Source organism: Onychostruthus taczanowskii, unplaced genomic scaffold, assembly GCF_017590055.1.
Source record: "Onychostruthus taczanowskii isolate IOZ18803 unplaced genomic scaffold, ASM1759005v1 scaffold66, whole genome shotgun sequence".
NCBI lineage: Eukaryota > Metazoa > Chordata > Aves > Passeriformes > Passeridae > Onychostruthus > Onychostruthus taczanowskii.
Genome location: NW_024504344.1, coordinates 3,035,109 through 3,048,872, shown reverse-complemented (window position 1 = coordinate 3,048,872; position 13,764 = coordinate 3,035,109). Strand labels below are relative to the sequence as shown.

Below are 13,764 nucleotides of genomic sequence, written 5' to 3'. Positions count from 1 at the left end.
CCATTTGATTTCTAGTTTCCTTGACAGATTTCATCTCTGATTTTTCCTAAAGGAAATTCCTCAGAACAACTATTGGCAGCTCTGAGAAGTCAATGTCTGCCTGGGGTTTAGTTAATTTTTCATAGAATAATCACAGAATTAATTACACTGGAAAATAACTCCAAGACTGGGTCCAGCCTATGACCAATCACCTCCTTTGTTAAGTAGACCAGAGCAATGAGTGTCACATCCAGTCATTGCTTAAACACCTCGAGGAACGGTGAATCCACCACCTCCCTGGGTAGCCCCTCTCAGTGCTTGGCAACCCTGTCCATGGGGAAATTCTTCCTAATACTCAATCTAAACTTCCCCTGGTGCTAACTGAGGCTATTTCAGCTTGTCCTGTTCATAGGATGGACTTGATGATCTCCAAGGCCTTTTCCAACCCTAGCTGATTCTGTGATTCTATGCTTGTGATTTAGGAGGAGGCCAAAGCCCACCTGGCTACAACCTCCTCTCAGGGAATTGCAGAGTGACAAAGTCTCGCCTGAGCCTCCTTTCCTCCAGAGTGGATCCCACAGATCCCTCAGCTGCTCCTCACCAGGCTTGTGCTCCAGAGCTTTGCCAGTGCCGTGGTCTATCCCTGGACATGCTTCAGCAGTTCAACGACCGTCCTGCCCTAAGGGGCCAAAAACTAGAAATACCACTCAAGGTGTGGCCTCCCCAGTGCCCTGCAAAGAGGCACAATCACCCCCCTGATCCTGCTGGTCACACTAGTGCTGACACAGAAGCCCAGGATGCCACCCTTGCCCTTGCCCACTTGGGCACACACCAGCTCATGTTTGGCTGCTGTCAGCCAGCACCCCAGGGCTTTCCTACTGGGCAGATTTCCAGCCACTCTGCCCCAGCTTGGGCCACTGCAGGGGCTTCTTGGGACACAAGGGCAGGACCCAGGCCTTGCTCTTCTTGAACCTCACCCCGCTGGCCTCACAGCATCCAGGCAGCCTGTAGAGCCTTCCTAATCTCCAGAGAAGAGACACTCCCACCCACCTTGGTGTAATCACATATTTACTACTGAGGGTACCCTCTATGACCTTGTCCACACCCACAGGACAGGCACCGAACAGGACTGGGCCCAGCGGACACTGCTAGTGACCAGACAACACTCAATGTGACACCATTCCCCACCACTCTCTGGACCTGGACATCCTGACAGTTCTTTAACCAGCAAAGAGTGGTCCTACCCGAGCCCTGGGCTGACAGCTTTTCCAGGACTGTGCTGTGGGAGATGGAGTCAAAGGCTTTGCTCAAGTTCAGGGAGACTCCATGCCCTGCTTTTCCCTCAGGCTTGAGGTGGGTCACCCACAGCCCAAGGGATATCAGGTTGCTGAGGCTGGATCTGCCTTTCCTAAACTCAAACTCCCTGGGCCTGATCCCTCAGCTGTCCCCTCTGGGCCCTGTGATCCCCCTGACGATGATTGCTCCAGAACCTGGCTGGGCCCCGAGGTCAGGTTGACAGGACTGCAGTTCCCCGCAGCCTCCCTGTGGCCCTTCTTGGCCATGGATGTCACACTGCCACCTCCAGTCATCTGGGACCTCCACAGAATGGCCAGGAATGATGACAATGAAGGATGGGAGAGAGGCTTAGCCAGCTCTTCCATGGGCTCCCTCAGCACCCCTGGGGGACTCTGGGCCAGGCCCCTGGACTTGGCAGTGTCTGAGTGGCTGCACAGGTCACTAACGATTTCCTCCAGGATTACAGGGGGTCTGGTGTGCTCCCTGACCCTGTGTGCCACCTCAGGGGACTGCTTGCCCTCAGGAGAACCCATCTGGCTGTTGAAGGCTGAGGCAAAGAAGGCATTCGGTACCTCAGCCTTCTCCTCGTGCCTTGTGACCACATTTCCTTCATCTCCACATTAATTAATAAGGGTGATTTTCCTTGGCACTCCTGTCTTCCTATCTTTTTTAACAAAGACCCTTTTTTATCTTTAAAGGTAGTGGCCAGATGAAATTTAAGCAGGTTTTTGCCATTCTACCTGGGATCAGGCCTGGGAAACATGGTGGGCTGGGTGGGAATCACACTTTGGCAGGGCACAGGGCTTCCTTGAGGATGTTTAGGGGAGGAACACACAAGGTGGAACAAGAGAGCTGCAGGTCAATGAGAAAAGAACAAGTGTAGGCAAATCAAGGGGCAACGGCCTAAACAAGGCCTTTGTGACCAGGACCATCTGCATGGCAAGTGCCAGGCCTCTGGGACCATGGGCGGCCATGCTCACCAGGCCTTTGTGACCCGCGGTCACATCATGCCCAGAGACCATTGTGATGTGGGTCCATGTTGTGGCCCTTGGTCCTGCTGCCGGCCCCAGCCGCTCACCCGGAGCCACCAGCAAGGCAGCCAGGTCAGGGAGAGCTGGCTGAGGAAGGATGACAGCGCTGCCTTGTAGAATCCCTGAGGAGCTGAATTTAGGCCCAGGTTGCATTTTCAAGGGGCAACCCTACCCTGCCCCAGCCTGGAATCAGAGCTGAGAAATGCACCTTGGGCCTCAGCATTGCAGGTCAATAAAGGCAAACCCATTATCTCTTCACATGGCTGATAGGAAAATGCCTCCCTGCATACCTGCAACACCATAGACTGGAGAAAGGTGTTAACCCTGGCGTTAAGACCTGGCGTCCTGACCTCTAGGGGAACCACCGGGCCCCCAGTACAGAGAATCACAGTGTGAGGGAAAGCCAACAGGACGCTGGTGGAGCCCAGCCTCTTGGACTGTCCAGTCCAGCTCTTCCCCATGCCTCACCACCCCAAATCTTCCCCATCCCACCCCAGACCTCCCAAGCCCAACCCCTCTATCCCCCCCACCAAACCACCCTACACTTCCCCCCTCTCTTTCCTTCTCACCTTCCTCTTTCCTATCCCTTTCTACCTCTGTACCCCACATTTACTGTGAAATAAATCTCTGCTGTTGATTTTGATAGATGGTCTTCTTGGCAACTTAATTTGGGCAGAGGCATCTCTCACTAATCCCATCTCAACAGCGCCACACATCTGCACACAGCACTCGAGGTGTGACCCCCCCGGTGCCTTGCACATAGGGACAGTCACAGAGTCCCACAGAGGGACAGCACCTGGTTGTGCTGGCCACACTGGTGCTGACACAGAAGGCCAGGAAACCACTGGCCTCCCTACCCAGCTGGGCACACACTGGCTCCTGTTTGGCTTTTGTCACCCAGCACCCCCCGGGCCTTTCTTGCTGGGCACATTTCCAGCCACTCTGCCCCCAGCCTGGGCCACTGCAGGGGCTTCTTGGGACACAAGGGCAGGACCCAGGCCTTGCTCTTCTTGAACCTCATCCTACTGGCCTTGCACCATCCATCCAGCCTGTCCACAGAGCCTTCCTACCCTCCAGCACAACAGCACCCCCACCCAACCTGGTGTTTTAACCTTTGGCCTTAGAAACACTGGGCAATGCAGCCACCAATGCTACAACCTCTCACATCCTACATGAGCACTCTGGCAACTGCACTAGTTCCCCTTTTGGCCAAACAAAGCTCATCCATACACTTTTCCCTGGACATCAGTTTAAGGAAGATGTGAAAACTTAAAATAAGCTGTATATTATCAGGCCCAGCCTATGCAGTTGCTTTTTCACCAGTACCGAGAGGAGAATGGGGACCTTCCTCACTGGTGCAGGAGCCTCTCCAGATACCTGCAGGACATCCAGAGAGGGGCTGTGCTGGGTTTGGGTGGGATAGAGCTGAGTTTCTTCCTAGCAGCTACTAGCCTCCCCTCCTGGCCCCACTCTGCCCAGCAGAGTCTTGGGCTCATCCTCACCTTGAGGCACTGTACCTGTACCGAAGTGAGGGGGAGATTAAGTGCCAGGGAATTTCCTACATCCCTGTCTTCTCCTGGTACAATGACAAGCAAAGGGGACCTGTCCCATGTGTAGGAAGAGGGGGAACCGTGATCCCTTCTTGCATCATGGCAGGATGAGGCCTGGAAGGAGAGACAAGAAGCAGAAACCTCTTGCATGCTGTTGTTCCTTTAGGGTGATCCCCCTGCTCGGCTCAGGGGATGTCACTCATCCCTGGCCCTGGCAGTGGGACTCTGTGATCCTTGTCCAAGAGAAGGAGGTCCCTGCTAAGGCTGGGAGCAGGGTGCTGGGTCTGGGCTGGCTGCAGTGTGCTGTGGTGGGGGTGAGGACAGTGCATCTGGGTCACTCCCTGAGCTGTTGCTTGTTACAGAATAACCCACAGTGGCCTTGGAGTGCTTCAGAACAGCCTGGAGAGGAGCTGCTCCAGCACGGCCTCCACTTCCCAGTCTGGACCAAGAACAACCAAAAACCAGTCCTATAGCTCCCCCAGCCCAGTCTGCCCCAGTGGGGCCAGTCCCTGCCTTCTCCAGGCTTTGCAGCAGCCGGGGTATCTCCCATCCTGGGGGCAGGGGGGCCAGATTGTCCCCACGTCCCCATGTCCATCCCCAGCCAGACCCTCGTGCACTCGCAGACCCTGCAGCAGTGTCAGCCTGGCTGTGGAGCACTCCTTGCACACAGAGCTCACAGGGGACACGGGCTGTGCCTGTGGGATTTCACCATCTTCCAGGTGACATCCCACAGCCTCTCACACTGGGGGCCCATGTGCTGGGCACCCTTTCATAGCTCAAAAAGCTGGCAGCCACCCAGCAGGGCCAGAGATGAGTTTCAGCAGAGCAGTGGCCCAGATCCTGGGGACAAGGGTGGCTGGTGGCAGCATCCTGTGCATTTGTGCAGCACTGTCCCGTCCTGAGAGCTGGGGTGGCACAGGGCCACCCAATGCTTCCGAGAGCAGGGGACTTCATTAACAGCCCTTGTGTGTCTTTGAATTCAGTAAAGAATTCATGTCACTTACCCCAAGCAGCCTGACCAAGCCAGGGGAGGAAAGAAGGAACCTGAAAGTCACAGATATGGGGCTCAAAAGGGGACATGTTACAGCAGAAGCTGCCTCACATAGGAGAACATGCAGAGAGAAAACCCCAGGCAATTCTTGTTACAGCACACAGAGAGGAGCAAGTCAGTGCTAAAAGGAATGCAGCTCTGGAGACTCCTCCAGGCCGCAGCCCCTGGTGCTCACTCCAGCGATTGAGGAGGGGTTTCAGGACTGTGCAGAAGTTAAAAATGAAGCAGGTGCTACCCAAAATAACAGCAGTTCCTTTGATTGCAGGAACAGAACTGAAGGGAGGAGGGGCAGAGGTTGGTCTGCACAGAGACTGAGAGCTACTTCCAAAAGCAAGTATAATATATACAGGAATTAAATAAATTAATGCTTCAGATAAAAAAAAAAAAATCAGTTTCACAAACTGTTCCAAATGCCAAGTGCTGTGCATTGTTTTCAAAGAAAAAATACATTAAAAAACCTAAAATATTCATTGGAAATACATTGTTTCAGCTGGAGGAGCTTTCAGTGCTGTGGGGAGAGCCTGTCTGTGCCTGCATTTTAAACAAAACAGCCCCAGAAATCCCACCAAAGGTAAGGGACACTGCCCCCCTACAGCTCTGAGCTCACAAAGATGATCACAGTGACAACTCTGTAAGTCCAAGTGCACTTGGTTTTTTCCTTCCAGTGCCCTTTTCCACCTATTACAGGCTGTAAAGACATCACAAAATCCTTTTTTTTAAGCAACCTGGCACTGCTGAGAGAGATCTCCCATGGAATTACTGAGCTGGCTCTGGTGTAACCAAAGTGACCTGCCCCAGGCAGGTAATCCCAACCCTCCACACCACCTCATGTCCAGTTGGAAGATAGTGACCTGTCTTCTCCCATTTCTGTTCCTTTACCAAATGTGCAGGAGCAGAACAAGGTGTGAGGGAAGATTTGCTTTGATTTCCATTTTCAACAACACAGGGATGGAAACCCAATAAATACAAGACAATAACACTGGCAGGTGGTTGAAGTAGATGCAAAATGCTGAAGTAAAGACAGTCCCAGGTGTTTGCCTTTCCCCAGAGGAGGCAGACACATTGGGAATAGCGTGGCTATCCAGCCTTCCAAATGGCAATCTTCCCTTCTTCCCTGCCAGAGCCGCTGAGGACGTACCTGTCCTCTGCCGAGCACAGCGCCTTCACCACGTCGGCGTGGCCAACCAGCTCCTTCTCCACACTCTTCCTCTCAGCACTGACCACGTAGATCTTCCCTTTGCTCTTGCCCTGCAGCTTCCCACTGCTGCCAACCCACAGCTGGAGGAACAAAACAAACCAACAGGCATTTTCACTATTTCACATTTCAGTCCAGGACACAGTCAAGGAGGTTTATGTGGCACACATTGGTACAGTGGGGGTTCCCTCATGCTTGGCTGGAAAAGAGAAACACTGAAAATTTCCTCATCAGTACAAACAGGGGCTTGGCCAGCATTGCTCCTGGCCACCTCCAAGTCTCCTCAGCTGTTGTGGCATGAGCTGAGGGCTCCTGGTGGGTGTCTCTGCTCCTGTGCCCCACACTGGAATGTTGAGCTGTTGGCACTGGAGCTGTTCTCCCTCACCCCTGTGTAAGGCACAGTGTGCCCTTGCATGCAAGAGCAGAGAAAATACAGGGAAGAGCAACTAAAACTGCCAAGAGAAAGGAGCAGCTGTGTTCTGGGGTCATATGAGCAAAGATCAGAAAATGTCTTGGGTTGAAAGGGACTTTAAAAGACCTGGTTTCAGTCCTCTGCCAGGGTCAGGGACAGCTTCCATGAGACCAGGCTTCTCAGGGCTCCATCCAACCTGGCCTTGAATGGGATGGGGGCAGCCACAGCTTCTCTGGGCAATCTGTGCCAGGGCCTCACCACCCCACAGGGAAGATGGAAAAGCCAAGACTCCTTAGGTTGGACAGAAGGCAGCTACGGAGCCTTTACAAAAGGTTTATGAACTAACAGAAGAGAGATAAGCTGAATGTAGAACCACTGCTCCACCCTGAAATTAAGGAAGTCAGGGACATGTGGGAAGTAGAAATAGTTCCGTTTCACTGAGAAGAAAGTACTTCTCTGTACAGGGCTGGCAGGGAAATTCATGAACCTGCTGCTCTCCAGGGAACTGTGGCACCAGCAAGTTCAAAATTAAATCAAAGCCACAGAGAATGGGTCAAATAATAGGTAATAAAAGACAGAGGCCAAGGTGCCAGACAGAACACATCCCATTTCAGAGAGACATGGCATGCAGCTGAGTTTCTCCCCAGTTTATTAAAGAAAAACAATGGCTTGTTTTTAATTAAAGCCTGTGACTGACAGCCCTACCAATGTTGTTGTCAGCCTTGACCAGGCTGCAAGTTCACTCTCCATAACTCATTGCTGTGTAGAGGAAACAGGAGTGTGAGTGGTAGCACAGGGTCTGCTTGGAGCCTGTCACTAGTGGTGTCCCCCAAGGGTCAGTTTTTCTTAACTTATTCATACATTACTTAAAGAAAAGAAGAAAAAGAAAAAAAGGTCTTCAGTAGAACAAAAGAGAGCTTAATGCCTTGAGGGGTTCCAAACAATCCTCTCACTCCCTTGAAACAGAGGTTAAATATATCAATCTCTGCCTTGGGGAAGAATATCCTAAAATGCTTTCCCATTTTAGTACAAAAGTCTAATCAGAGGGTGAATACAGAGCAAACCTCCCTATTCCATTTTTAAAAAATCATTTTTGAGGAAGGAAGGAGGAAGAGGATTCCAAAAGTTGCTTTCTCAGTAGATATACATTAGCTATTTATTTGCAAAGTAATGTTGAATGGGCCCCTGTGGTAGCAACAACTACAATCATTTGCACAGCTCCTGACACCACATAAAAGCAGGTACACAGGGGCCAGTAGTGACATGGCAGAAATCCACTGGCTCCTTTGGTCTGTCCTGAATTAGCAATGTGGTAACTAATCAAGGAAAAGGTCATCTATAAAACCAGGCCAATTAATTGGAATTTGTTGTTTGTCTGGTAACCTTTTTTCAAGGCTTAGTCTGAGGAGCCCTGAGATAAAATATCAAAGGACCTAAACTTTCCATTTCTACAGTACCCTGGAAATGTCAATGGCTAATAAATGTCACCAGACATTTAACTACTGATGAGGGGTTTTGCTTGCCATGCATTTTGGGGTACACCTGCAACAGCCATTTGTGTTAGGCAGTCTTTAGCTTCCCTGATTTCAAAGAGGAATCTACATTCCAAACCTTGTGTACTTATGCACCCACCCAGTGAGGAAGCAATGACAGCCCATGACAGCTGCAAACAAACAAAACTTCAGGAAAGAAATCCACAAGAGGCAAAAAACAGCCCAGATGTCTCTCACCTGATTTTTAACTCTTATCATACAAGTAATCTCAGAGCAATCCTGAAGATGAATCTTTTGAGGTGTACTTGAAAGGTCTTTGGTGTTCCAAATGTACAGGTCACTACTCCCCGAGTAAGAGGCCCAGACTTCATCTCTCTAAAGCACAGAAATATACACTTAAGCACTGCTGACACAAAATGTATCAAAATAACCAGGGCTTGTAATACCACATGGCTCTGCCTCCTTTAAACTGTATCACCAGAGTAAGTGCAATACCTCTGGAAAGAGCTGGAAGCCAAGGAAAGAGGAACACACATCCTTCAGGTGGTGCTCGATTTTCATCTGCGGTCGCAACTCCTGAGTTGACACTACAAGAATGCAACTTCTGGTACCTTCAGTATTAAAGACACAGAGTTAGTAACAGAGGTGCCCACTTCTTCCATCCCTACAGAACATGGATGAAAACAGCAAAATAAAATGGGACATCCAAAAACTGTCTTGTTTCTTTATGTGAAGAAGATTTTTGTAATGATTACAATTTGAAGAAGGGACTTACAGCACCACAGTTGGTCATTATGAAGCTTCATAGAGGTGAGATTTTGGCAGGGCAGCTGACAGACACGGTTCACTTTGAGAGTGCTGATGTTCCAAGCAATCACCATTCCATCTAAACTGCTGGAATATGCTTCACTGTTGGCACAGATTAAAACATTAAGAAGTATAGTGTGCATTCATGTTCAGAAAAGAGTGCACATATAGAAGAGACTTGCAAAATAACCAATTTTGCAGTAAGCTAAATAAATGTTAATTTTTAAATTATCTTCAAGATTATCTTTTACAAACTCTGTATCAACTAGAAACACTGCAGGCTCAGAGCTCAGTGAATGAGAGCACATTACATCACACATGAGGAGCAGAGCACAACAAAACATTCCCTGTAATTCCTCTGAACAATGTTGCCTGATGGATCTTCTCTTGAGTTAGAACAAAAGTATCTCAATCTGTTCTTATTTGTTACTGCACCTGAGAAAACAAATTATACTATCCCTTTTCTTTTTACCTTTAATATTTGTTGTTTTAGAATGAGCAAACATTTTTCAGAAGGTTCCAACAACACTTAAACAAATTATTCCTGAAACCCAGTCACATCTGCTGCAGCAGTGGCAGACCTATTGACCCTGGAGCTGCTTTCCCATGAGAAGACAGCAGGTTAAGACCTGCAGCCAATACTCTTCCCAGTGCTACCAAAAGATCAAAAGCATTTTGCCTGAACAGAACAATAAATGTATTCTTTTTTTATAAACAAGCAGGAAAAATCCAGAAGCTTGCTGTAAATATGTTGTCAATGATATGCTCAAAGCAAAAGTGAAGTGGTCTTTAAACTGCATCTGTATTAGTTCCTCACTGGATGCTGCCAGTTCCTGGCTGTCTCATCCTCATCCAAAAGAGCATTCATTCCTTTATCCTCTTTATTCCAAACTACACAGTGCTCTTTATTTAAAAATGAAATTCTTAGTTGACATACACAATATGGGAGCTACAAAAACAAGCCAAATGAAGACTTCATGAGCAGGACAAACCCTCCCATTTAGAACAATAAATTCTTTCAACATCTAGGAAAATCAAATTAGATTTACCTGGGTGTCCCATTCTTCTTCTCCACAATGATGTCTGTAACATCAGAGCGATGATCATTCAGTTGCTTATTACAAGACATACTGTGGGTGTTGATGATATAAATAATGGAGTCCTGGGAACCAATCCACACTTGACTCTGTTCCACCATGACCATGCAAGTCTGGGGAGAAAAAGCTCAGGGTTAAATAAAGCCTGGGAGAGAAATCAGGCTTTAAAGTAACATGGAAAAATGTATTCAGATGCTGCAGTTTGCTGGTGATCACTGTAGGAGATGAAGACTTGGCTCTCCAGTGTTCTATTCTTTGCTCTGCTCTATAAATAATGAGAGGACAGATCTCTTTGCAAAGTTTATCCTTCAGTAAATAGGATTAATAATTTATCTTTGGGACTGACTAAAGGTGTGCTTCCTGGCCCAAACAAAGTAGAAGTTACAGAGGGCACCAGGGGAACTAGAGAGGTTTGTGTGCTCCTTTCCTCTGGATTGGAAGCCAGTCAAACTGTCCAATATAGCCACACTTCCTAGTTCAGCTAAAAATGGTGTTTAAGAAAATACTGTCTCCTCTACTGTCTCTGGAATGTCCTTCCCCTCGATCACTCTTCATTTATCTCCCTTCAGCCATCATTTGCCAACGTTTTTTGTCTTCTTTTAGGTATTTGACTCTTCTACAATTCCATCTTTCTTCCACCCAGCTCTTCACCATCAGCTTTACCCCTCCGTTTTGGACACTCTCTCAGACTCACCCACAGAAATCTCTTTTTTATCTTTGACACAAGTGACGTGTTCAATCCCTTTTCCTGTGTGTACTCTCTGTGTGTTTTTCACCCAGGTTGCATGCCTGGCTCAGATTCCCTTCTCACAGAGAGAGTTACTCTTTCAGGTGGTCTTTCACAAACCACTCCCTTTTTCACCTGCTGGTTGAGACACTTTCTTCTAGAGCTCTGTCTCTCTATCTATAGCATCGACCTGGTTTCTTACACCTCCTCCCAATCTCCAGTTCTTCAGTATGGGTGAATTTTTATCTATTCCTAGGATTCCCCTTCTCTTTGGGTTAATTGTCTTTTATTTTTTCTCTTCAACTGTTTCAACCCTGCTTTCCTGCCCCAAGGACCCATCAGGCCCTCCCAAATCCAATCCATCACTTCTCACCACATTGACTTGTTTTACTGTTCATCCATTTATCCTCCTTTCTGCTTTTCTCAAAAACCTCCACTTTTCCAGGTTAACTGAAGCTCAAACAATTCAACAACTTTTAAGGAATGATGTGATTTGGGGTCAGACAGGCGACAGCAACAAAACCACACCCAGCTGAAGCAGGAATTGTGATCCTGTGCCAGTCTTACCAGTTTAGAGCGGCCCATTTTGAAGCAGTGTTGCTGGATTGACCAGGTAGAGGCATCAAAGACCACAACCTTCCCCTCATTTAAAGCACACCAGAGTTTTGGATGAGCATTGTCCAGTCTTTCTGAAGGGTCAAGATGCCCTAGAAATAAAGCAGAGAAGATGAGAGAAGTCAAAGAAAACATAATGCTTTTGGAGACCTGTGGGAAAGCCACTATTAGGCAGAGCAGGTTTGTAATGAAATGCATCTTCTGGAGTTTGCATCACCAGTTATTGACTGACACAGTTCTCCTAATGCATTGTGCTTGTTATCATCTATTTGCTGAGTTCACCCAATGATTTAATCTTACACTCCAAAGATACTCAGAGCAGAGATAATCTCTTTCATTGATGACTAAGAGCTGAGCTCACTGAGATTGCAGTAAGGCTTTTAAGCCCTATAAATACAACTAATAAATTCACTCACTCTTGTCTACTCCATCAAAGCCTCTCATACTATGAAGAAAGAAAGAAAAGCATCACTGAATCCAGCACCGTCCCCAGTGTTCCTTGCACTGTGGCTCAAACTAACTCCCCCCCAGGACTCTACTGAAAAATAAAAACCTAACAATGAATATTGATCAATGGGGGAACATCATCCATCCATCCATCCATCCATCCACCTGGCTCAGTAAGTGAGCCAGAAATCTTAATGAGAAATCAGCCCATTAACACAGAATTGAAGTCTGTGATAAGGCACATGTGCAGAGAAAGGCAAATTAAGACAGTGAAAACTATGCCTTGGAGTGTCTTAATATGCAACATTACTGTTCTTCTTAAATTATTTTTCTGGTTTAGTATTCAACACACAACCAGTCCATGCCAGAATGTGAACACATCAGGCAGGTGTTATATTATTATCTTATAACACCTGGTATTAATACCAGGTGTTATAAGATAATGAGCTTTATAGGCTAATTAAAGCTGGGCTAACCTAAAGAGAGCAACACATCACCTTACCTGGAGTATAAAGCAAGACATCTATTGCCTGTGGAAATGTCTCACCAGCTGAGGGGTTGATCTTGTGTTTTAGTGTCTCTGAAGTTGTTTTGGGGACCATCATAGGCACTAAAACAGATTTTTAGAGGGTAATGAAGAGCACATTTAAGCCTGAAATAGAACTCAAGTTCTTATGAGATAGCAATTCTAAACCATTCATTCACATTTCTCACTTTTATTTCCCTCTAGCTTTAACTGAGAGCCCAGACATAATTTGTACGAATTCTGATAGCAGAGACATCCACCACCCAAGGAGTCTAAAAACCAAGACAAAAACACAGCATCCAAGATGGATGGCAGAAGCAAAAATTAAAACCAAATCAATCAAACAAACAAACAAACAAAAAAACAAAAAAAAAAGAAAAAAAGAAAAAAAAAGAAAAAAGGGGAGAATAAAAAGGAAAAAAAACCCAAAACAACAAATCCTAAGCTTTCTACTTAATATTAAATAAATAGTATTTGTGAAAGTGCAATCAGGCTAATGTCTTTTTGTATTTCTACACATAACCAGTTTGAAAAACAGAATACACACTGAAGGAGCAGAAAGAGATGATGCAACACCAACAGTCTTTGTAGCATTGCTGTGACTGACCTTCATTTTTCATCCTGTCAAAGTAAGACAGTTTAGAGGCTGCATAGATGCTTTTGGAAGACTGCAGGGCACCAACCACAGCATCCATCAGGAGAACATTTGTCAGTGCTTGCTGGATATACTGAGGATCCTGAAGACAGAAGTCTTACTGTAGTTTATCTGTTGCTCATTATTCTTACAAGACACCATGCTCAAAATCACAACAGATGCCATGCTTAGCACAAGCACCAGGCAGCTGCTGCCCTGCAGCACAATTCCTGCCACTTGCTGGCAGACCCCACTCCTACATCCCATGTTCCAAGCCAGGTCTTGGAGCAGGGAGTCAGAAGCCAGTGTTATTACAGGAATACTTCAGATCTGACTCTACCTTGATACAGGATATGCAAACAAAACCATATGAAAAGATACAGCACACATAGGATGGATACCCATTTCCAAGCCGGATCTTTCTTCATGGGAGAGAAGCACCATGAAATTCTAAGATTGGTGCATTAATTACTTAGAACAGAGACAGACAGCATATTCTTCATATTATTTGGTTATAAATTCTCATGTTTATACCTTGTGATCATATGCCATTTTCTTTCCAGCCCACATTTCTTTCACTATCAGGTACCAGAGATCACACTCAGTTTTAAGGTTGGCTTCAAAGACTTCTTTTTTAGATAATGTTTTAATCCTCAGAGTAGGTATTCTCAAAAGAAGGAAAGCTACAGTTGTGCTCTTAACATCCTAGAAAGTTACAGGAAAGAGAAAACAAAGAGAATGTACCCAAATAACAGATGATTCAGGACTCAGCCCACAGGGCAGCGTTATCTAATTACAAGCTAGATTTATGAAAATAAGTTTAAACATCATCATACAGCCTTGGTCCACAGTGGATATAAGCTGACCCACTGATACCTCAGTAACATGGGCACATTTAATGCTT

The 13,764-nt window shown here is 46.7% G+C and overlaps 1 protein-coding gene across 2 annotated transcripts in view; it reads right to left on the bottom strand.

Moving 5' to 3' along the window:
* Positions 1-5,040: 5,040 nt before the first annotated feature.
* DENND3 (DENN domain containing 3) overlaps positions 5,041-13,764 on the bottom strand; it is a 31,629-nt gene continuing 22,905 nt past the window's right edge. For both annotated transcript variants that reach the window (XM_041420813.1, XM_041420814.1), the window contains 9 exons: positions 13,395-13,565; positions 12,834-12,963; positions 12,203-12,310; positions 11,206-11,345; positions 9,864-10,024; positions 8,783-8,916; positions 8,503-8,618; positions 8,245-8,382; positions 5,041-6,185 (listed from right to left, as the gene is read on the bottom strand). In XM_041420813.1, coding sequence (XP_041276747.1) covers positions 5,985-6,185; positions 8,245-8,382; positions 8,503-8,618; positions 8,783-8,916; positions 9,864-10,024; positions 11,206-11,345; positions 12,203-12,310; positions 12,834-12,963; positions 13,395-13,565 — 1,299 coding nt within the window. In that variant the 3' untranslated portion in view covers positions 5,041-5,984. The remainder of the gene's footprint in view (positions 6,186-8,244; positions 8,383-8,502; positions 8,619-8,782; positions 8,917-9,863; positions 10,025-11,205; positions 11,346-12,202; positions 12,311-12,833; positions 12,964-13,394; positions 13,566-13,764) is intronic.